The 23,423-nt window shown below is 47.5% G+C and overlaps 9 protein-coding genes and 1 non-coding gene across 10 annotated transcripts; 6 read left to right on the top strand and 4 right to left on the bottom strand.

The window, feature by feature from the left end:
• Nucleotides 1-106: 106 nt before the first annotated feature.
• Aspvir_009527 (cystathionine beta-lyase) lies at nt 107-1,411 on the top strand (the record flags this gene model as incomplete). The annotated part of the gene is made up of 2 exons (XM_043272668.1): nt 107-322; nt 377-1,411. The coding sequence occupies 2 exons, from the start codon at nt 107-109 to the stop codon at nt 1,409-1,411; spliced, it is 1,251 nt and encodes a 416-aa protein (XP_043128603.1).
• A 517-nt stretch (nt 1,412-1,928) lies between these two features.
• Aspvir_009526 (putative sarcosine oxidase) lies at nt 1,929-3,074 on the top strand (the record flags this gene model as incomplete). The annotated part of the gene is made up of 1 exon (XM_043272667.1): nt 1,929-3,074. One exon carries the CDS (start codon nt 1,929-1,931, stop codon nt 3,072-3,074), a length of 1,146 nt encoding a protein of 381 aa, XP_043128602.1.
• Nucleotides 3,075-3,974: 900 nt separating this feature from the next.
• On the top strand, nt 3,975-5,233 carry Aspvir_009525 (uncharacterized protein; the record flags this gene model as incomplete). The annotated part of the gene is made up of 2 exons (XM_043272666.1): nt 3,975-4,194; nt 4,248-5,233. The coding sequence occupies 2 exons, from the start codon at nt 3,975-3,977 to the stop codon at nt 5,231-5,233; spliced, it is 1,206 nt and encodes a 401-aa protein (XP_043128601.1).
• A 262-nt stretch (nt 5,234-5,495) lies between these two features.
• On the bottom strand, nt 5,496-6,162 carry Aspvir_009524 (uncharacterized protein; the record flags this gene model as incomplete). The annotated part of the gene is made up of 2 exons (XM_043272665.1): nt 5,496-5,951; nt 6,001-6,162. The coding sequence occupies 2 exons, from the start codon at nt 6,160-6,162 to the stop codon at nt 5,496-5,498; spliced, it is 618 nt and encodes a 205-aa protein (XP_043128600.1).
• A 1,887-nt stretch (nt 6,163-8,049) lies between these two features.
• Aspvir_009523 (uncharacterized protein) lies at nt 8,050-8,887 on the top strand (the record flags this gene model as incomplete). Its single annotated transcript, XM_043272664.1, has 2 exons — nt 8,050-8,740; nt 8,808-8,887. The coding sequence occupies 2 exons, from the start codon at nt 8,050-8,052 to the stop codon at nt 8,885-8,887; spliced, it is 771 nt and encodes a 256-aa protein (XP_043128599.1).
• Nucleotides 8,888-9,933: 1,046 nt separating this feature from the next.
• Nucleotides 9,934-10,005, bottom strand: Aspvir_009522. Its single transcript has one exon. It is a non-coding gene; the product is annotated as a tRNA-Ala (tRNA).
• Nucleotides 10,006-10,465: 460 nt separating this feature from the next.
• Nucleotides 10,466-11,578, bottom strand: Aspvir_009521 (uncharacterized protein; the record flags this gene model as incomplete). The annotated part of the gene is made up of 1 exon (XM_043272663.1): nt 10,466-11,578. The coding sequence occupies one exon, from the start codon at nt 11,576-11,578 to the stop codon at nt 10,466-10,468; it is 1,113 nt and encodes a 370-aa protein (XP_043128598.1).
• A 1,145-nt stretch (nt 11,579-12,723) lies between these two features.
• Nucleotides 12,724-13,314, top strand: Aspvir_009520 (uncharacterized protein; the record flags this gene model as incomplete). Its single annotated transcript, XM_043272662.1, has 1 exon — nt 12,724-13,314. The coding sequence occupies one exon, from the start codon at nt 12,724-12,726 to the stop codon at nt 13,312-13,314; it is 591 nt and encodes a 196-aa protein (XP_043128597.1).
• Nucleotides 13,315-15,433: 2,119 nt separating this feature from the next.
• Aspvir_009519 (RTA1 domain-containing protein) lies at nt 15,434-16,328 on the bottom strand (the record flags this gene model as incomplete). The annotated part of the gene is made up of 3 exons (XM_043272661.1): nt 15,434-15,814; nt 15,840-16,096; nt 16,160-16,328. The coding sequence occupies 3 exons, from the start codon at nt 16,326-16,328 to the stop codon at nt 15,434-15,436; spliced, it is 807 nt and encodes a 268-aa protein (XP_043128596.1).
• Nucleotides 16,329-21,643: 5,315 nt separating this feature from the next.
• Aspvir_009518 (putative integral membrane protein Pth11-like) lies at nt 21,644-22,902 on the top strand (the record flags this gene model as incomplete). The annotated part of the gene is made up of 6 exons (XM_043272660.1): nt 21,644-21,841; nt 21,891-21,927; nt 21,976-22,043; nt 22,094-22,467; nt 22,525-22,595; nt 22,652-22,902. The coding sequence occupies 6 exons, from the start codon at nt 21,644-21,646 to the stop codon at nt 22,900-22,902; spliced, it is 999 nt and encodes a 332-aa protein (XP_043128595.1).
• Nucleotides 22,903-23,423: the final 521 nt, after the last annotated feature.

Raw genomic sequence — 23,423 nt, 5'->3', positions numbered from 1 at the left:
GGAGGCGTGCCACTTACAATGATTTATCATTACTTCAAAGCCACATGACACTGTTTCCTCTCAGTAAAGTCCCTACTCTCCTCTCCTGAACACAGCTCACTACACCATGGGATCAATCAACGCTGCTGAGAATCCCTCAAAATTTATTCTGACAGCAGAGGCTCTGAACAATGCTCTTCCTGATATGCACATGGCCACGAGAGCCATTCATGCTGATGATTTCGTCAGTCCTCACCGTGCCATTGCCCCCGGCATGCATACCGCGGTAAACTTCCGCTACGCACGCGATCCAGATGAGTTGGTACCAGAGGAGAATAAGGATGTAAGACCCTTGGCTTAATCTTCTATTTTTTGCCGCCCTAACGGGACATGGCAGCCAGATGCGCCTTTTGATTCCCACATATATTCCCGCTACACAGCACCCAATTCCAATCGCCTGGAGATCCTGCTGCGCAGCCTCATGGGCGGCGAGGTGATCACGTACTCAACTGGACTCTCAGCCTTTCACGCGATGCTTATCCTCCTCAACCCCAAGCGGATCTTCATCGGAGACGGTTACCACGGTTGCCATAGTGTTGTGGACATTATCAACAGACTGACAGGCATCCAAAAACTGGACCTGACGCAGATCGACCAAGCCGGCCCGGGGGATATCATCCACGTGGAAACACCACTCAACCCTACCGGGGAGGCCCGCAACCTTGCCTACTATCGTGCCAAAGCAAGCGAGAAAGGGGCCTACCTGACCGTGGACTCGACCTTTGCGCCACCCCCGCTGCAGAACCCCTTGGACTTTGGAGCCGACATTGTGATGCATAGTGGAACGAAGTATGTGGGCGGCCATTCCGATATGCTTTGCGGGATCTTAGTGATCCATCCCGATCGTGTTAAGGAGGGATGGTTGAAAACGCTGCGTACGGATCGCCAATACATCGGGAGTGTCATGGGGAGCTTCGAGGGCTGGTTGGGGATCCGGTCCGCTCGCACCATGCAGCTCCGCGTGACGAGACAGGCACAGACGGCGGAAAAGCTTGCTGCGTGGCTACGGGAGCAGCTGAAAGACCCGGCGTCTGCTGTTGCAAAGGTTCTGAGCCATGTCTCACACGCCTCGCTTCAGGAGGATGACTTGAAAGACGGCTGGCTGAAGAAGCAGATGCCTGGAGGCTTTGGTCCCGTTTTCGCTGTTTGGACGAAGAACCCCGAGCATGCGCGCCAGCTACCCAGCAAGATGTTTATCTTTCAACACGCAACCAGTCTTGGAGGGGTGGAGAGTTTGATGGAGTGGCGCGCTATGAGTGATGCTCGCTGCGACCACAGGTTATTGCGGATCAGTTGCGGTATTGAAGAGTTTGATGATTTAAAGGCTGATATCCTGCACGGATTGGAGTCGCTATTACAGGATTTTCCCTGAGATAGATTACATCTTTATCCACCTGAATTAATTTGGTTACTATTATACAAAGCTGAGAGACAGGCCTGAAAAGTAGACAGATACTCAGTTTGTAAGATCTCAGCATAATTTACTTCAAAATTCCAGCAATGAAAAGCAGTGAACTCCAACACCATAGCTCTACTGACTCTCTCATCGGAAGTCATATAATCATATTGATGTCCGATCAAGTGACCGGGGAGAGCGCGGGGAACGGAGAAGTGCCCGATCACATGAGCGTATCTATGACGGGGGACGGATTCAACGCCGACTGCAAGTGGCCAAGATCCAGCCCCGTTTTTATTCCCCCTGTTTATCCAGGTGATTCATTCTTCTGATAAGAATATCACTAGTAATCTATCTCCGCAGCAGTTAAGTCACGTGGACGGGCCGATATCCAGGAATCTGTGGTCAAGAGGGGATCATGTAACCCATAAAGGCGGGGCCAATTCATGATCCGCAGGTGTCATTACATATCTTCGTGGCAAATACACTAAAGATGGACCATTTCGACGTCGCAGTTGTTGGACTTGGAGTCCTTGGAAGCGGAGCGGCGTACTATGCTGCCAAAAAGGGCGCCAAAGTGATTGCATTCGAGCAGTTCGAGCTGGGCCATGTGCGCGGCGCTTCACATGATACTTCGCGAATTGTGCGCACTTCGAATTTTGCCCCCGAATATGTGGCCTTGGCCAAATCGGCCTACAAGGACTGGGCCGAGCTGGAAAAAGTTACCGGCTACGAGATGTTGACGACCACCGGCGGCGTGGTCTTTTTCGGTCCGGATTCACCAACATCAGCCAGTGACTTCACGAGAAGTCTGGATACTCACAGTGTTCCGTATGAGCTGCTCGACGCCCAAGAGGTGAAGAAGCGATGGCCTCAGTTCAACATCCCCGACAGCGTAACTACAGTGTACACAGCCGACTCTGGTATCGCCCATGCTGCAAAGACCGTCAGCACTCTGCAGTCTCTAGCGCGATCCCACGGCGCGGTTTTAAAGGACAACACCCCGGTGGACCGGGTTACCCCCCAGGCCACTGGCGGTGTGATAATCGAGACCCCCAAGGGACGATTCCGAGCAGGCAAGGTGATCCTCGCAACGGACGCATGGATCAATAAGCTTCTCGCTCCCCTATCCGTACACATCCCCGTGACCGTGATGCAGGAGCAAGTGACATACTTCAAGCCTACTGAGGCCGCTGCTTTTGAGCCCAACCGATTCCCCGTCTGGATCTGGTACGGGGCCAACTCCTTCTACGGATTCCCGTGCTACGGCGAGCCAACCATCAAGGCCGGCCGGGATTATGCCAACAATCTCATGACGCCAGAGCAACGCACGTTCGTGCACTCGCCGCAACTGCTTGAGGAGCTGAACTCCTTTATGAATGGCTTCGTCCCCGACAAGGATCGCCAACCGCTCCGCACCATTACTTGTCAGTATACGATCACGCCTGATCGACGTTTTATTATCAGTCCACTGGAAAATTGCCCCGATATTATTGTTGGCTTGGGTGCTGCGCATGCGTTCAAGTTTGCTCCTGCTTTCGGTCGTGTGCTCGCGGAGCTGGCAGTCGATGGCCGGACAAATGAGGATATTTCGCAGTGGGGGATTCCGAAAGGCGCTACTCGGAGCGGCAAGCTTTGATATGATGGCGAGCACCTGGCTAATTACTGATCTTCATGCTTTCGCTTGATTGTTGTGGAGTGGAATCAACTACGCTGGAGCTCGATATTGAATTCCATTGTTTTAGACAACCGGATTGGAAGGCCTTATTCTTACATGGGATAAATCCCGCCTAGCTTCTTAGACTGGCGCTGAAAGGTCAGCTGTATGGTTCGCTCAGGAAAGAACTAGCTTTATATATGGACTGATCAATATTGGCACTAGGCCTCTGAAAATGATATCCATTAATAATGAAACCACTCCCGAGAGCTCTGTACGTTGCTCTAGGGGACATGATTGAGTCCCTCCTTGAAGGCTTTCGTCCATGAAAGGGGAAGAGCTGTACATGCGCCACAAACATAAGGGAGCCCTGTCCTTTAAGGTGCCGCAACAGTATGAACCCTGAGCATTCTCCAAGCCCTCAACCTCCTCCAGTATAGGTATCAGCAACATAACACCATGGCAAAGAATGGCAAAGAATGGCAAAGGCCTCACCCAACCTCCCAGCTGGACGAGCACAACCTCGCAAAAAGGTCCCTTGAATCTCTATGGATTCTTCATTCTATTGAAAATGGACTGCATCTGTCCATACTGATCCGCGTTCAGGTTGTTGTACAGAAGGCATGCATAGCCACAGGGACTGGCCGGTTCGCCGTCGATAACGGCTCCTGTGAAACCGAATGGGATTGCTCTCAGTTCAAGAAAATTCAATGGCATGACCAATACAGATTAAGAACGAATTGATTGCAGTTGTTCTTGGTGTGAGGCCTGTGACGGATGCACGTGACGCGACACGAGGCCACAACTCGCATAATGTTGGCAACGTGGGAACAAGTTACACCTCAACGTCAGTCTCTGTGGACAGCTTTGACGTGGCCGAATATGGCTCCTCCGACAGAATTGACCCTTTTAGATATACCGAGCGAGATCCTATTGCTGATCTTTTACGAAACTTCGACAATCCAGGATGCTTGCGCTCTTGCTCGGACATGCTCGCAGCTTCACGGACTGTTTTCACCCTTCAATAATAAGATCAGTATTCTTCGGTCGGCGGCCAATGTTTCCAGGCGGCCAAAGTGTGATTCTGGGGAAGACTTACCTGGTATGATGGCCCGCAAAAAGCCCCTGATTCTTACTAGCTAAGATAGGTGGTAGCGGTCATTCGAATACCGCCCCTCAACTGGGCGTTTCGAAGCAGCCAAAATCCCAAATGCGGCCTGCTGATGGAAATAAATTACGGTCCACTATCGGAGGAACTGACTGCTTCGACGATGTGGAATCTGGGAATAATACAGAGACGCCAATCCAAGAGCCGTATGTTTAACAGGGCATTGCATGATTTTCTTTCCCAATTCCAAGAACTAGAACGACGCTGGAGAGGATACTTTGAACATGCCACCGAGAACATCCTGGCAAGCGCCGCGAGATTGCAGCTGGAGATTCTCCACCGTTCCGAGTCATCGTTTGTCCCTACCGACCTTTCGAGCGAGACGACGGTTATTGCGCTGGCCCTTCACTTACTTCTTGTTGTGCGGGATATTAGTATTGTGGATGACTTGGCAGTCCCCTGCACTGAGGAGGTGGTATTTGCAGATGGCCCTCTGATCACCTTTGATGGCGGCTACGAGTCCAACAGGCTTATTCCATCTTTGCGGGTCCACAAGAAAAATGAACAAGAATGGACAGAGATACGCCTGGCCGAGACTAGTCAAAAACCGAGCTATAGTCTCGATGCCAGTCCGAATGTCATGATGGAGTATATCATTCAGTCGTCATTTCGGCTCTTAGATGCGCATGATCCCCGCCATTGGCCGACAGTACTGTTTATAATTTTGATCCTTTATCTCTGCTTGCCCGACATGTCGCCGTTTACCCCCTGGATGTCAGCAATCAAAGACGCATCTGGGCCGCTATTGCCCGTTCTCAAAGACCTTGCCCGATATTACTATATATCCACAGATGGTGGGAGGTTAATGAGCGACTCCTGGGCTGACGAGGACTTTGCGGCTCGAGTCGGTCATCATGAAGAACGTATCAAATACGCTCGCATGTTGAATGAGCTCTGGCTCGAAACAGGTAGATTGCAGATCCTGGTTCAACAGTCCCCCGCTAACGACTACAGATCGCGGAGAATGGGCTAGCAGAGATATCAAGCAGGGCATAGACGGATTTCCCGACAAACTGGATTACTTTGCCCACGGTTGTGCAATTTAGGTCTCCAACTGACTGCTGTTCTTGAGCCATCAACAAGAGTTGATCTGTCGGAGAAATCCCTATTCGGAGACAGACATACCGGCCTGAAAGTAATTTCATGTGTATTGCCGAAGCAACCTGAGGACAATACATAAGATAATCCCATTCAATGATTGTTATGGAAAATAATTGGACAAGAGGTTGAGCTGATTACATGTTTTTCTCAAGCACAGCCAAGGTATGGTTGGCTCTCCTCTTCACCTCATCCAGAGATTGGATGTGGCTGGCTTGAGGAGGGACAACTGCCACCATATTTGGAGGTATGTAGTTGTTCAATACCGCAAAGAGATCAATCAAACTCTTTTCAGATGCTTCGTCATAGCGTTCAGTTCCATGAGCCTTGTAAGTGTCAAAGAACTTATTAGTGAGCTCATCCAGTTCGTTGTGGCTTTCGGTCTTGATCATAGATTCCAAAATATCGCCGAAGACGGTGAGGGCCCCTCCGCCAAGGGCATAGGGGGGTGTGGTGGCGTATGCAAACTGGGCAACACTCAAAACCCATCCGGACCAGATCTGGTAGCCGGGGCGATAGATGATCGCACATTTACGGGTCGCGGCGTCGACAACTAACCACGCATCCTGTCCATGATAGGTACCAGCGTAGACCTAAAAGGTATCAGCAAGATTCTCAAAAGCACATAGAAAGCGGACATACCGTTGGTGTTGCAGCAATGAACTGGGTGATAGCTGCTTGAAATTCGACCTTCGTCGCATTGTTCCAATTTCGGCCCGCGAAACCCCAGTCACCTTTGTGGCGATCAAACATGTGCTGAAGGCTACCCACGGGATATGTGACACTAGCTGGATCAAAAGCCATTGAGAAAGTGCAAGAGTTCCACTAACTTAAGAGGAGGATGCGTACTGCTTGTAAGTGTTCAGAACCATTGGAGTGCTGCTTGAGCACCTCATATATACTGAGGCATTTTGAGCCCTGTGCATCTTTGAGCCCTGTATGTCTTTGAGCCCTGTACACCTTTAAGCCCTGTGTATTTTGAGCCCTATGTATTTTGAGCCCTGCATATCTTTGAGCCCTGCATATCTTTGAGCCCTGCGCATTTTGAGCCCTGTACATCTTTAAGCCCTAGGTACATGTCTTTGAGCCCTGTGCATTTTAAGCCCTATGTATTTTAAGCCCTATGTATTTTAAGCCCTGTATATCTTTGAGCCCTGCGCACCTCTGCCTTTGAAGTGGTCGACGAACCCGGGTGCACCATCCTAGTTCACCTAGGTGGCTGTGGGTATTGAACCATTCTCTGGATTGGGCTGTTGATTATAGCACCAAGATTATGCCTTATACTTAATGTAAGTCCTTTTTCCCTCCCTTACCATGTCTACCTGCATTAACCAAAGAGCATGGAATAGACCTCCTTGGAATTGGCGCTCTAGGAAGTATTCAAAATTTAGTCTTAGCAGGAGCCCCATGAACCCCCAGTCCCCTTGCATGCATATCAGAGATATAGGACGGCCTATTCACGGGGAATGCATGGCAGCAGTGCTGAAAGCCACGCAGGAGAGGTATCCCAGCGTGGGTATATCCCTAGTTCCAGTCTTCTTTCCTGGATCTATGCTTGTCAAGGACAATGACATCAATTTCTGGCGTGATGTACAGGAGCGTTGATTAGCTCCGAATGTATATGGTGCACGAATTAACAATCAGCCACTTAGGAAGCTACCTAACCCCAACAGTTCTGAAAAGTAGGGTATAATTATTAATTTGCTTGTTTTTTTGAACTTAAGAAGTACTACGTGAGATTCTTTTTTCAGCTGGAGCTGATGCTCCAGTCAGCAGGATCACCATATAGGGACTAGCATATATCATAGCGCATCAGCTTCACAGTAAATACACCTAATTATATGATATCTCTGCATTTGTCCCATGACAAACATCTAAATGAGGATGAACCCATAACCCACCCTGTCGCAGAACATCGCTCAAATAGATAGTTAGAAACCCTTTCAGCAGGCACTGAGTGATTTATTTAGTTCTTATTATGAATATTGGAAAATTGAGGTCAGGGAATGATGTGGTCTTCAGTGATTGTGACCCCGGGAGAGCAATAAAGTAAACATCTTAAAAAAAGAAAGAAAAAAGGAGAAAGAGAGTATTTCTCCCTGGATGTACATTACAATTGAGGATCTGTGCTTAGGATATAACCTTGGCTTGGTGCAAGGTATATATATCGCGGACTTCAATCCACCAGACTGCTTTACTATAACACTCAGACGAGCACCACATTACTATTTGCATTTTGAAACAGGCTCTGGGCCACTAGCTACAGCGTCCAATTTTTCTCTTTTTCTCTTTTTTCAGTTTACATAGTGTAGCCTTATTTAAATTGTTTTACCTTGTAAGACAGGCATCCATATGTGATCAAATGCCTTCAATACCTAAATTTTCCCTTATAACGTCGGGCTTTCAATGCCTACACTGTAGTTCCCTTTGATGGCCTTGTTTCCATTGATCGCCCACGTGCATAATAAATAACCCACGAGGGCTTCTTGCCCGTACTTTGGGTGGGGTCCCGGGGTCCTGATTCCCGACCTTGGGCGGTCTATCCCCCGGCCACTCTACTACGGCCTACGAGTCTCAGGTAAGACAACTGAAACCACAAACCATACCTACTACTTACTACTCTCCATATCTATCGCTGAACCTACATTGCACATTCATCGTCAGATAATCACATACTGGATTGCTAAGACAATGGATTCGGACTCGGAATCATATGAAAAAACAGGCGGAAAACCCTCAAAGGACATACTTGAGCCCGCCGTCCTCTTTTTATCAGGCCAGTCTGTCCTGACTGAGGCTGCAACTCCAACGCCGCTTTACCAATTGAAGAGTGACATCACGTCAATCGCAAACAAGGACTCGTCCGTGACACTTGAAAGAGTCGAGCACGATGTACCTGAGCTCGAGACTGAGATAGAGGGCGTCACTGCTGGCACGGCGCGAAAGAACCATCTATTCTACCTCGCACACCCTGTGAATGCGCAATACCGGACCGACATACCTTCTAGGTATTACATTACTTCTGCGGTACCCCCGATGCTGGGCAATATTCGCCTCGAGACTTCTGAGGCACGGTTCCAAAGGACGTCCTTCAAAGCGATGTTAAGCCCGAAAAGAACCGCCTCGGATAAGCCATTATTTGACGAGGGCACACAACAACTCCTATTGTTTGATATCTACCCAGATTGGAAAATTGGTCGCAATTGCTATAGGTGGAGCGATTCCAAAGGCAGACAGGCCGCTATTGAAGAAAAAGAGAATGACAGGTATAAATTATCCATTACGAGAAGTATGCCGCAGGAGTTGAGGGATGCACTGGTTGCTACATGGCTGTTAAGGCTGTGGCACAACACGGCCGAGAGTAAACAAGCAAAAAGGGAATGTGAGTTACTATCGAATTCCTGTATCAGTTACTAGAGGCTTGTCTTTTGGCTTACTTCTCTTTCCAGTCTTTGAAAGCATGACATCACCAGAGGCGTATAAAGAAAGCATGAATCCATATACGCCGAGGCAGTGCATAATTATGTGAGATGAGTTAGGTAGTAACTGTGACTGCTGACTACATGTTCAACTCCTCATAGATGCTCTGGAACTCCTACTGCGGCTCATCGGTCCGGGTCTTCCTGCTATCTCGCGCATTCAATGTACTGTTGCACCAATATCCATGCATTGGTTTGAGATTATTAACCATTCAGTACTATCTGCCTAGTTTCTATTACTATCATAATGATTATAGTATACTTGCAAGACAGTTGCTGTTGAATGGCATTGTCTTGCTCACGCAGCCATCGTCACCTTTTAAGAACCCCCTCACTGCTTGGCCAAGTAGCCTCTTAAACCTGCTGGATACACAAAGTGGAGCTTTGTGCCTGGTCATAAAAGCCAGTGAGAATTACGTCCAGGGTGGCACAGATAAGTAGGGGCCAAGGGCCATATGAGCAGTTGTTGCGGGGATACGGATAAAAGTGTCTTAGACAGTGTTCCACGGGTAAGTTACCTTTTTGGTTTTCTGAAAAGCTTTGGATCTGATGAATTATTGGGCGGGTGCTTTTGGCCCCAGGAACAGCGATCTACATATCGTCCTGAGTTCGACAAGACCAATCAATGATCCGACTCGATAGTTGACCCACTGAATACATTAATATCGCGCGGCCGGGGAGTGGCGCAGTTACTGCAGACTACGTCATGTAAAGCCATTAGATACTCCGTAAAATCAACCTAATGCCTAGGAGCCATAGTCAGTAAAAATGTCCAGCGTCCTGGGTTTCTCTTCTCAACCTTTCTAGAAGTCACATCATGGCCAAACGGGCTATAGCGGCAAACCTCCACTCGGGATGAGAACGGGATTTATCCCATGAGCACCAAGGGACACGGCGGGAAGACATCCAGAAACGGTATATAGGGAGACTCATTCATGTACCTAGTTAGCCCTTCGCAATCAGTATTATACATTATTACTTGCATATGTATATACATATTTGCCTTCACAGCAAGATGGCCGAGTCCAGCGACTGGGAGAACTACCAGCTTGCGGAGATAATTGCGGAGTTGTAGCAAAAAAGGAAAACAAAAAAATGGACTCGCGGGGAATCGAACCCCGGACCACCCCCATGCTAAGGGGGTATTATACCACTAAACCACAAGCCCAATTGTTGAAATACGAAGGCTATCAATTGCAATACAGGACAAGCAATAATGTAAGTCATTGTAACTGTGAACTTTTCCGGTTTCACCAGATGTTCGTCCATCTAGTTTCTATTTAAGAAAAGAAAGAGACAATGGGTGAAGATTACAATATACTTAATCGCAGATATCCTGCCCATAGGTCATTTAAGAAGTGTTTCATCAGACTAAGCGAAGCTGACAGTGCGTTGCTGACGGACCGCCATGAAAATATATCATCTCTCCTAGTATTGGACAGTGCCTGAGAATTATTCCACCCCTTTAATGCATTTGTGTTTTATGCTATTTAAAGCATGTGGAAAGTCCATCCATACCAGTACAACCTAAATTTCAGTGCCTGGGATTAATAGCTGTCAATCTAGCTCAATGTATTGAACCAGCACAACGAATGAATTTGTCATAGACAAATGGTTTGCAGCTAAGATCACACCCAATAATCGTTTTCTTCGCCGGCCCCATGAATGGTTCGATTGATTCTCAAAGCACGAGCACCTTGTAGCAAGAGCAAGTTGGTGAGCTCGGGGTTTTTCGAGCGCATGGCGATCCGCAGTGCCGTAGCACCATCAGGCCCAGCAGCATCCGCAGCGTAATCAAGAAGAAGACGCGCCATAGCCACCAATTCATCTCTAACAACTTGTGAATACGGAATCACTAAGTGACTGGGGTCTCGAGGGTTCGGGTAGCGCCGACTCTTTCCCAACCAGATGGCTTCACTTGGCTTCGCAGCCCGCGAGAGGGGTCCTATATCATCGCAATCCACTATCTTCGGGTCGGCCCCAGCTTGAAGGAGAATTTCGGCAGTGGAGTAATGATCGTTGAGCACTGCGCTATCTAGCGAGGTTGTTCCATCCCACCGGAAATTCACATCAGCACCTTCCGCCAACAGCAGGTGAATTAGCTCGTCGTTGCCATAGTGGGCAGCGACCCAGAGTGCGTGTCCGAGCTCTTGAAGCAGCCGGGCAGGGTCAAGAAGCCGTCGATGTTCAGCATCCCGCAGCAGGAGCTTAACAATCTCTGGATAGCCACCGCGCACCGCAGCAACCAGAGCTGGATCCATTTTTCGGGTATTCCAGGGATTCACCCCTCTCTGCAGGAAGAATTGCAATATGGGGATATGACCGTACCATATAGCTCGATTCAGCGGCAACTCGTAATCTTCCTCCTTTAATCTCTCGCTCATGCCACCTCGATCCAGAAGGAGCTCGACAATGTTTAAATGACCGTACCTTATCGCAGTTGTGAGGGGATGGTGAGTAAGTGTGTGTGTTTGACTTTGATCTGGAAACCAGATCGAGGATGCGTAAAGATCAACCCCTGCGTCCAGTAGGCTCATGAGGGTAGATGCATACCCCCCCTGGGCTGCCCAGTGCAGAGCGGGAATTTTCGGCTGCTCATGGTATTTGTATAAGAAGGGATTGAGCAGGGAGTAGAGATGGCGGCTGGTTCGAGCCAATGCATTGATCGCGCCCTCTGAATGCAACTTCTTGGCTATTGCAAGGATGATCTCGTTGGGCAGATCAGAGAGTGAGAATATCATGGCGATGTTGTTCAAGAGGTTGAACTACCTAGTAAAGTGTCTGAGTCTGACTATGTCTGACTCGGAGAAATCAACGGTAGGGGCTGACTGATCCTGAGGGGACGAATCTTGTCCTAGTTCATACTAGTCTCTAGTGCCCTGTATCTGATGCCCCACCAGCCCAAACACACTCTGCTGGGGTCTCTCCTACCGGGGTTGATGCATGATAGGACTAATTGATGCGCAGTAGTCAGTCAACTGGCGGACAGAGCTGTGGTTGAACCGGTTCAACCGCCACATCCATTCTCTTTAATGCTTGGCTGGATACCTTGGTGGGTCTGGCGGACAGTCAACCTTTAAATCGCGCCTTCTCCTTGAACTACAATGAGACATCAGTGTACAGACCCTGCTAGCTCTGCAAATTAACCAATTATATTCACATGTTAGTTTTTAGCCCTTCTGCTGCTCCCACTTGGTCTGGCGCTGCCCATATCATAGCTCGCATCCCACTCCCGAGGCCAAGAGGACCTTATCCCCTCGCGTAATGCCAAGCATATAGTTTTTTAGTATTAATGTTCTAACCAGTAAAAAGAGGTGCTAAAAAGGACGTGCTTGGCATCTGCTCCGGCCGCCAGAAGGCAGCAGACCACATTGTTGAAGGCTCTAGCTATCTAATCACAACTCCTTTGCAAATGGTGCGCTTCAAATGAGTACAGATGATGCTTTACAAATGTCTGGCTGAGCTATGTCCGACTCAGATATACAGGAAAAGTCACAATCTACTTCTTCGAGAATTCATACTGGTCCCCCGTCCTTACGGATAGAGGGCCACTGTGGAGGCAATCCGCGAGTTTAGTATAGTTTCTCTGTGGCACGAGACATACAAGGCCGCTATTTAGACAGTATAGCAATCCCCACCACAGCGAACTCACCACTCCCTGGTACTTCGCCAGAAAACCGCGCATTTGGATAAAGTAGAATCATCCTCTGGAGATGATATATCGTATGACTCCCTCTAGCTTAATATATAAGGAGGAGCGTGGTCCTCCCTCATCATCTCAAATCCATCAGTCTTAAAGCAATGCCCGATTTCGTTGATCGCCTTGCCGACACAGCCTTTTATCTCCTCCTTTCTGGTATCATTATCTTCAATAGCTTTAATCACTATGTTATTCGCAAAGAGTCTGTTGATTACGACACTTTGCTGTCTTACAACATCTTCGCTGGCTTTTACATGGCCCTCTACCATCGATGGAAAGCCACTACCCGACAAGTGGTTCCAAATCAGCCTCAACGAAACTAGTCTCAACACTCGTGATGTCGCCGAACTTGCTGAACGTACTCCAATCACTGTATGTGAACGGACAGTTATCGCAGTAGGTGCCTGCGTTGGCATCGCCTCATATGTTGTCACCTTTGCGAGAAACATCGCTACAACCATCAAGGATCTGTCCAACGGGGGAAACCGCAACGCTATGCACGGCACCTTTGAGGGCCTGAAGTGGACTTACTACTCTACTGGCCGCAACTGTGATACCACTGCTCAACATGATACCATTGCCGGTGCTATCAAGAAATACCTGAACAATGTCGAGCATAACAATATTTGCGGTACTCAGTGCCTTCGCATGGACCATGGTGGAACCTGGGATGGATGGTTGAAGCTGGGCCCCGTTGGTAGCTTCAACGAGAATGCCTACTGTGGTCCCTCCTTATCCTTTGACAGCTGTCTCTCCGGGGGTAACAACGATATCTGAAGGCATTGACCCGGACTTATCGCAGCCAAACGAGTCCTGTTGGGACCGAAGTGGCCATTTGACTTTCTCTGGTCACCGTGGACTGGAATCAATATACATGGGGGCGTGAGTATCGTTTGACTAGGCAGTAACTGTTCTGCTGATTGAACTCCAGAGGGTTTGTTCCGACTTTCATAGATTAAATTCATATTGGACAAGACGGCTGCGACTATCTATAATCTACCCCTGTCTATTCGTAGTAATCTGTTGATAAAACACCAAATTGCCACATGTTAGCAAACTTCTCACAAAGAGAGGTTGGCATTATAGAAGCAGTGGTATGCTTAAAAGTTTCTAGCATGTTCCCAGGAGTGCATAAAGGGCTCCCCAACTTATATGGATTGGAAAACGCCCTGCAAACATTAGCTGAGCCAATAAAAAAAACTTCGACAATAAGGGGAAATTACAGGGTAGTATCACAGAGAATCAGCAGCTTATTGCAGCCCCAGGCAGGGGCTAGCCAATAGCGCGGCCATAACTGGTTATTAATAGTCGAACTAGCTCAAAAACCAAATACATAAGGTTTGCGGCGCTATAGCATAGCCCTCTCAAGCCTCCGGGGTTTGAGACAAAGGGGCCCATACGGACATCTGCTGACTCGCTGAGATCCACTTGATTGAGTGCAATCCTTTCTTAACTATCCGCACAAACGCCCCGAGATATGCTTGACAAAAGGTAAGATTGGATATTCACCAAACCACTGTGGATTGCTACGCCAATGAATAGTATGGGGGTTAGGCGACCTGCAAAGTATTCGCCGAAATTTCTCTCCATAGCAGGATGATGAGCGTATGCTGTGCTCTCAGCCCCTCAATATGACGCGATATTGATGCATATACTTTTTGAAACTAGTCCCTTACAGGAGGCCTTAAAACTGATTCCTGCAAGTTGCGACCAGACCTAACGAGGCTGGATAGAAGGCAGTCAGCGGATGGCGATCATTGTCATGTTGACTTACATACCACGGCTGATTTCGCTGCAACTCTAAATGTTCCCCCGACACTTATGTAGGGCTGATAGAAAACATCGTCCATGCTTTCGGCCGTTTCGTCGCGAAACACTTTGTGCCAGACTTCAAGCACTTCTTCAATCTGTCGCCTGGTCGTATTGGTGCACTTTATCCGCATATAAACAGGGAAGTACTCGAGAACCCCCTAGCAGCTGCCAAGGGCACGTCCACGAGCGTCCCTGCCAGGTATTAAGTCACAAGCTTCTGAGAAGAGCTTACACCGAAGCCGGAGCTGTAGCCTTGGCTCAATCTTTCACCTTGGCATCGGGAGTGCAAACTAAGAGTAAAAGATGCTATCGTTCCAACTGGGATGTGTTTATATTACGGTTATATTGCACATATTGACAGTAAAGGTGAATCCACGGTGTGTTCCTGGGCGAATCGAGACGCTCGTGTACCCGAATACTTCAACGTGACAGCATTGACTTCCTCCAAATCGGATCTTCTACAATTAAGCCGCTCATATCTGGTTCTCAAATTCAGGTTCCTGTATATATTATACAATATACTATCCCGATGCTCCAGACTGGACCCGCGTATGCACTGACCAAGTGTGGACCTACCAGCCATCTACCATCGGGTCAATTGCTATGGCACAGCCTAGCCTGGTGGAGACAAGCACGAAGTATTACAAGTTTTTTTTTTTATTTTTTAATATCCTCCTGCCTGAGAGAGTACGGCTCCTGCTTGAATGATGTGGCTAGATCTCAGGAAAGCAGATCCACCTGCCGTATGGCGAGTTTCATGCATTCCTTTAAATTATCAGTTTTTTTGATCTTAGTAGTCTTTTTACTGGTGGAACATGATAGACATTTCATCCATTTGGTCTGCGTTTACATCTCCTTCTGTGATAGGTCAGCGTGCAAGCCTACTTATGGTAACTGACACCAGCAAGCTAATATTGATCAAGCCAGCACACGCCAGAATAATTTTAGAAACATTGATCTATGACTATCTGAAAACCCCACAGACCAGGGCCAGCCGACACCGATTAAGGAGATCAACTGAAGAGCGGAGAAGAAAGTAGGATCGGAAGACAAATCGACGAAAGGACAAGAAAATGACGGAAAATCAGGGCTTCGGATCCATATCGCAAAGTCCGACACTTTCCAGAGATTTTAGGGAAGTGTTAATATCTCCAGGATAGTTGTACGCGAATACGACCATCACAATCCACATCAGGGTTGCATCAAACACATACAATGTCCACTCGTGTTTCAATAGGTAACCGTCATTGCCCATGGCGAATTCGGCCACGCGAAACACTGACCGAACCATAATGAGGAGACCCACAACGTGCAGAGTACGCAAGTGAGACTTCCAGGGAATATCAACAGAGGTAGACAGACCTCTCGGGTGCCGCCGCATCCGACTCTGGAAGACGATCGCTGTGATAAGGAAGAAGCCGAACATGATGACCTGAATGAGGAGACCACCGACGACAATCTTTCCCTAGATCGGCTAGAGAGCTTTGGACCATCATCCCGGCAGCGCCTTCCTGCACCACAAAAGACAAAACATCCCCAGTAACAAACACTTTTGTAAGCCAGTTGATGCGGATAAGCGAGTATTGTTCTCCTCTGACGGCTCGGATGATGCGACCCAGGACCACGTAAATCGTTGCGGCAAAGAGCGCAGGCCCCAGTAAGATATATACGCTTTGGATGCAGTAGGGCATCATTCGGCCGGTCTTGTCGTGGGCGGATGCTCGCGCACAGTAACCGACAAATTCAACTGAGGAAGTTAGGACTACGTTCAAGTGTTTGGAAAAGAGTGGGCGTCAGTGATATTACTTACAGAACCCTCCGAGGGCGAAACAAATGCAGAAGTAGGTCTTCATTCGCCATATCTTCCAGACGTGGTAGAGAGTAGCGGCCAAGAAGAGAAGCGCGAATATCACAGCAGCGGCCTTAGAGGGAACGTAGTGCCAAAGATAGTAGCCTTTGTATGATTGCAGTTCAGCCATTGTATCACTCTGAATTGGGTTCTCAAAGGGTGGGTATGGCTCGAGGTAGGCTATACACCAGTAAAGTGTATATGTAATCAGTGAGAGTCCAGTCAAGGATAAGAAGAGTGTAACTTCATAGACATGGCTGATAAAGACTTTATATTGGGTTTTATACTGAAGAGTAAGTCACTATGCCGTGAGAGGTGATTTCATTCATCTTGTACTAGCTCCGTGATATGTCCACTTATACGCGTATAACTGTCCCAGTGTAGGCAGCAGTGGGACTCCAGCAACGCGAATTAGAACATCAGTACCGAGGCCTTCTTGATGCGCCGCATCTGGAGATTGTCGACCACTATTTGCCATCTGGTGGAACTAATTTATTATTCTCAGGCAATTTTTCAATCATGTATGGAGTTGAATGACTCGACTCTAGCATCAAACCAAATTATGTACCAAACACCGAGCGAGCCACCAGAACATGACTTGGGGCTCGGTGGAAAAGTATATCTCACGCCTACGTAACTGAACTAATGCAGTATCTATACATAATGATTTGACTGTGCGCTAGGGAAGCCGGTTCTTATATGCCCAATCTGTTGGCAGTTGTTGCGCTGTGGGTGCGCGTTCTAATTGCCTTATTGTTGAAGTAGAAACACGATCTGTGTCTGGAAAACGTTCTAAATGATACATATCTATGCTTAACGTTCTCCCATTTCTTTTGCCATCCTTAGTGAGGGTCAGTATCAGACACGTCACGGTAATCAACAGCTAGAGTTCCTCCTCCCTCGTGTGAGCAAATCTTTTGCCAGAATATTTGCATTAATAAAAGCGGATGAAGACAGTTCGAGAATGCTCAAGTTAATCTACCTCACCCTAGTCTCATAGCGAGATATTCAGACATTATACTGCGCAGCGAGTATTTTGGCCCTGTCATTGGGATTGGTCGAATTGTGTCCCTATTTAGGCCGCGCAGAGGATACTGGTACCCGTATATTAAACTGCTGAATCAGGTGTACTTGCCTAGAGTATATGCGATTGAATGTCAGGGCCCATCGATAAGGCTAAGCCCTAACAGGTTATGAGAATAAAGGAGAATAAGACTCGCAAGGCTCCAAAGTCCAAAAATAAGCGCGCTAAACCCCCAAGTCGTTTCAAATCTGAAATAGGTATTTTACCCCTGGAGCTGGATACTTAGTCGCGTTAGAAAAGGGTCTAACCAGGTAGTTGAATATTATCTCTCTAAATTTTACTTCTCTATTGTGTTGCCTGAAAGGTTAGGACCGGATATAATAACCCCATTCTTACAAGAGTATTGCCAGCGACTTTTCGAAGATTTCGCAGTCCACGGTGGTCCTTGATCGGTGACGTTTCATATTTGAGGCTGACCACCCGATGTTATTACAAGTTGCTGCCGTGGACTTAAGATTGCTTGACGCCACAGCGGAGTCGAACCCGCTCGAGGCATCCTGTTTCTCAGGTGGCTTTTAGCAAGAGCTTCCAAAAAACCCTCCTGTTCAAAAAGCGTCTTATGATTTCGTTTTTTCTTTGCTAGGTATCTTTCATAATCCCACATTTGATAGGATTCTTCCTCGCCTCACGCATACGAATTATTTGTACCATGCCATCTTTCTCATTTTCGTACCACGATCCGCATTAAAGAATACCGAGTCTATACCGTTTTTTATCCTCCGTCTATTGTATCACCGTCACGTCTGGATTAAACTGCCGATCAATTGACCCTCTCGACGTTTCGTCACTGAGACACAGTCCTTCGATTCATTTGGTTCAGCACTCGAATATGTTCCTCCTTCAGCGCCTTGAACTCGGCGTCTAATTGACTGTGCCACGGGTATAGAACGAAGACCTGGAACGCGAGCGCTGAGGACGCGACTGCGAAGTTGACAAGGGAGATTCCGCGTGTGATGATCATGTTTTGCTGACTGACTGTCAGAGCTGAGTCGAGTATATGCCAGTATATTTGGCATGATTGAGTTACTTACAGGAGGACGAGGTCAGAGAAACCGGTAAGGTTCACGATGCTGGGTACGAGTCGATGAATTCGGAGAGGGAGAGAGTCTTCATAAGTCTGGGTGTATGGGAAACCCGGCTTGACCTTTCACGTGTGTATGGCCCCACTGTTTGCGGATACCTTAAGCTTGGTGGCTCGGAAGATGCCTGTCAGGACCCAATGATTATTATTATTAATCTGAGGCGAAGAAACAATGCCCTTTTCTCATGGTTCTGCTTGAAAGTTACGCATGGTAAATAGGCTTCTAACTGTTTTGTTATTAGGTCTTCACGATTAGGGGTTGACTATGCTTCATACCTGTCTACACAATGTAGAGATGCGCACTGATGCGCACTGTATTTGCTGCCCGCTCCGTTAGATCCAGGATAACCATCGACTGTCAAGGCCAGGGACGTTGCGGAACCCTTCAATATGGTGGAGTCCGGAGATGGTTCGTATCTGTCGGATCCGACAGCTAAAGGTCCATGATTGGTCCACCGGGGGGCGTCTTCGGTCCTCAGCGTCGGCCATTGTCGGAGAACGAAAATGCGCCGCCTCCATAGTTTGGTTTATTTGGTGTATTTTATTGTTGAATTCTCCGCTCCTCAGGGAGATAGTCCTTGGTTTAAGGCCTTTTAGCCATCAAATCGTGAAGCGTGTGGATTCTAGGTGGGGATAGGATGCTACCCTTTGGTCTGTGCCTCAAAATATATATATATCTCCTCCCACAATCCTAACCAACGAACCGAACGGATCATTGAGAATATTTCGAACAAAACAAGTGCTTCGATGCTCCACAAGAATCGGTGCCAATTATTCAAGTCCAGAGGAATCCTCGTCGCTTTTGACATTAGAGAGCTTCTGATTAGCGATGCTTTTAAACATGCTGATGGACGATTGATACAGAACCCTGCATGCAAGTAATCTCTACGACATGGCCCGCATTTGAGGATCGAGAGCATGTCGAAAGACATTTTGTGAAGCATTGGGCACAATGCAACGGTAGCCTTTCGAATACCGTTCTCTGGAATGGGAGGATGGGAGAAGAGCAGGTAGATGAGGGGTGATTGAATCGTAACTTCGTAAATGAGGTAACTGCTCTGAAAGACTTGAGGATCCTCAACAAAGTGGAACAGGAATGACATTGCGTAAGCATTTCGCATTTGTCTTTCACACCCTTCATTTTCCACACTGGAACTTACCATTGTCGCGTTATGCGAAGACTGCAGATGGATGGATCGGGCTACCACGCAGCTGAAGAGAAGAGCAAAGCAAACCCCGGGTCCTCTCCAAACGTCCCCAGCGAGGATCCTTTTCTCTCCAGGCCGGAAAGCGAGGACATTGTTGACATCTCGACTGCGCCATACATATAGATAGAATGCCACAGTTACCTTCCTGATTAATTAGTGGTGGGATACGCATCATGTCAATGTCGTCACGTTGCTTATGATTCATGAATGTGAGCAATTGAAAAAGGTCCAAGCATTAATCTTTACGCTAATGCATGAGACAACAGTGCCAAGTAGACAACCACGATCATCCCTGCATACCTAAATGAAGCATCCATGTAAATCAAGTTTGGATCGAATACTGGTCTAAATGTCCTGAACGTGAGGTGGTACAGCCATACATAACTAGCGAGATTCTAATCTAGACCGCATATATCACCACTTTGCAGGCAAAATGTATGAATAATGCATGCATGGTCAATTGTTAGTTGATGAGCTCTGTCTCTTCAGAACAGGGATGCTTTGTCATGACCAGGAGAGAGACGCACTTCGGATCACATACCTCTTCTACGTCTGCATTGAAGTTGAGGAGAAATGGCCACATTGTGGCCTGTGTGGATAAGCATTGAAAGGTAATGTGTGATTATTGGACAACAAATCATGAATCTAGATTATCCTACACACAGCGAGTCCTTTCGCAAGCCTAGATCTCAGTGGCCTCCACCTATCTACTCGTTGTTGAAGGGTCAGTCCGCCAGCATCGAGTTCGACAAATTAACTTTCAGAAGACACATTCATCTTGCATAACAGGATCTGGTTCCATCGCCATCCATGTGTAGACGCTCAAAAACATCCATGTGTCACATGTGCAGGCAGTCAAACCCCGTTGTCGTGTGCTCCAGTCTTCTGCAAACGCCTAAAGAAGATTCAGCCAAGATGATTGGCAAAATATCGAGTCTTCAGCCCTTTCGGAAGACTCCCGAGCTATTTGCTACTTATTCAGGTAACTATTATTTAGACAAACAGCCTACGGGCACCACTACATATGGTGCCTGAGCACTGAATCAAAAATAGCAGTACAAAGAAAGAACTGGGAGGTATTCATCGCAATGGGCAAGAGAAAGGAGCGCAGGGGCAAGCTTTCTAGAATATTAGAAAATTATTGACAAGCAAGGGAGATTGGTCGGCTCGATCAAGAAATTGTATATGACATGTCAAATTTGTCTTTTCTTAGCCTGTAAGCCTTGACGTCTGGCGAGAACAGGACTTGCTTAGTACATTCTGCTTTTGGAGAGAGTGCGAGATTTGTCGATTAAGTCAGCGGACAAAGGTTTTTCTTGTAACATAGCAAACATTGACAGAGCGAGCTGGCGTTGTATTTGGATAGATAAGTGGACGGAATTGGATGGGAAGTATGATGTATCACATTCGACAAATGATTGATCTCTACCCACGGCAATTGAACCTTGCTTCAACCTTATCGGAGAAGGTTCAGGCCTCCCTGGATTTGTTTAGACAAGGCTGTAAGGCCCAGCAAGGGCAAGCCGGTAGTAGTAGTAAATTGCGCAGATTGGCAGGGATTTCGATCCACCTTCGGGCAAACACGCCAACACTTGCATCATTTGGTACCTGTCAATCACGACACGCATCGATAAAGAACTGCAAACTATTTATGCTTTACGCTCAGTCGTTCGATTCTCGTAGTGATCAGCATCTGATCCTCTTCCCCAAACTACCGCTAGAGCACCTAACCCCTCCAGATCGGCCACCCGCGAATTCTGTGGACAGGTCTATGGCACAAACATGATGCTAGCGTATCAATAATATGATGAGTGAGCGACCGAATATTGAATCTTTCGGGCCCTGCAAAGCTTGATACAGAAAGAGGGTGTATGTGGCCGATCTGGCAGCGATGACAGCCGAGTATTCCGTCCGGGAAACATTTAATATGCAGCACCGTTTCCATCATCGAGATGGCTTTGGTGATTCCAAATAATTGCTGCAGCCTTGCCCGTTCTTTAACGGTTGATTCATCTTAGCCCTCGTTTCTTTCCTTCATCGCTTCTGCAGAACATTCGGACAGCCCGCCCGCTATGTCACTCGATCAGGTATCCGACAATGGCACTCCTGGAGACTTTCAACATCCAAACCAGAATCTGCGTCGGTCTATTATCATTGCGCTGTACTTTGCCTTTATCCTATCCACAGCTGCTGTTGTCTTGCGCCTGGTGGCCAGAAAGATCAATGGAACGAGGCTGTACCTCGACGATTATCTGATTGTCGTGGCCTTGGTATGATCGTTATCCTAGAAATTGCCACCACATGCTGATTATGGCCAAGTTGTTCAAATATGGATGCTCAATAGGAGTGACCATTCGTGAGTTGTCTGCGCTCCTTTGCGAGTTCGACTACTGACCACATGCAGTCTTGTTCAATGGCTTAGGATCGCATATAGACATGATTCCTCAGAAGAACCTGGAAGTCTACTACCAGGTAAGGTGATTTGAGTTTGCACAAGGTCAAATGCTGACGTGACCTGGCAGATCGGATGGTCCAACTCCTTCGTGTACACCGGATGTATCCTCTTCATCAAGCTCTCGATCCTCACCTTATACAAACGGCTCTTCTCCGTTCCTCGCATGATTATTTTCGCCAATGCTATCGCGGCGTTTGTCATCCTCTGGGCTCTAAGTATATTCCTGGTCGGCGCCTTGATGTGTTTGCCGGTCCAGAAGTTCTGGAAGCCTTCTATTGAGGGATCGTGTATCGACTCGGCCAAATTCTATTACGGACAGCAGATCCCAAATATCTTGACGGACTTGATCATTCTCATTATGCCATTGAAGGTTGTATGGGATCTGCCAATCTCGAAGACGCAGAGACTTTTGCTTTCCGGAGTGTTCATGGTTGGCGGACTGTACGTTGCGTGCCCATGTGCAGATGTGTTGTGCCTCGATCACTAACCGCACACCAGGACACTGATCTTTGATATTGTACGATTGGTCGCTATGATCGAGTTCACCAAAGCTGGGCCCGATATTACCTGTGAGTAGTAATCTGTCCGCTGTCTTGCTCTTCCATTTAACCAATCATCTGCGCAGACAACCAAATTCCCGTCGTTGTCTGGACATGCATCGAAGCGGCGGTAGGCATCACGGCGGCCTGTCTTCCCAACCTGAAACCTCTATTCAAAGTCGCCCACCGACAATTCTGGGCTCGGATCGGATCGCCGCGGCCGGAGTCCAAAGAGGACAATTTCAGAAGATCCCACGGGCTGTCGGAAGCCACTACTCTTTACGCTTATGCCACTCAGTCTCAGTTCAGCCATCACACTGAATGCACTAAAGCATAGTCTTTACTCTTCCTCTCTTTGTCCTTTTTCGTCTTTCCCTTGCGGCTCATTTCATTTGCCGAGTACAGCCATACTCGCCTTTCGTTCACTTCCCTTCTCTTCATTGATATATACTTTTCCAATTATCATGTACAAACTATACCAAGTGGCGGTTTGAAAAATGAAGTTGAAATTCAATTATTATACATTTAGAAAACAAAGGCATGCCCGTCAATTCGAAGGGTGGGAGGCCCACCATAGCATACCCGGCATGCCGACATCAGCTCCGAACAAGCACTTTCAACAGTACCCGAGAATTTCCCGTTCTACATTCTGCCTTAATAAATTGTGCTAATATGCCTCTCTCACTTTTCGTCATACTATGACCTATCCATGAATATGCCTATCAGTCCTATCCATGTTCCAAGACCTACGTCATCCCGATGTCACCTCCGGCCATTCCTATATATGCCAGTGGACAACAGAAATTCTTGACCTTCCTCTATTTCAATAAATACTGCACTCAAATAACCTCCACAATC

The sequence above is a fragment of the Aspergillus viridinutans genome, assembly GCF_018404265.1.
Source record: "Aspergillus viridinutans IFM 47045 DNA, scaffold_8, whole genome shotgun sequence".
Classification (NCBI taxonomy): Eukaryota; Fungi; Ascomycota; class Eurotiomycetes; order Eurotiales; family Aspergillaceae; genus Aspergillus; species Aspergillus viridinutans.
Note: the sequence above shows the minus strand (reverse complement) of the source record. Positions and strands in the feature narration are given on the sequence as shown.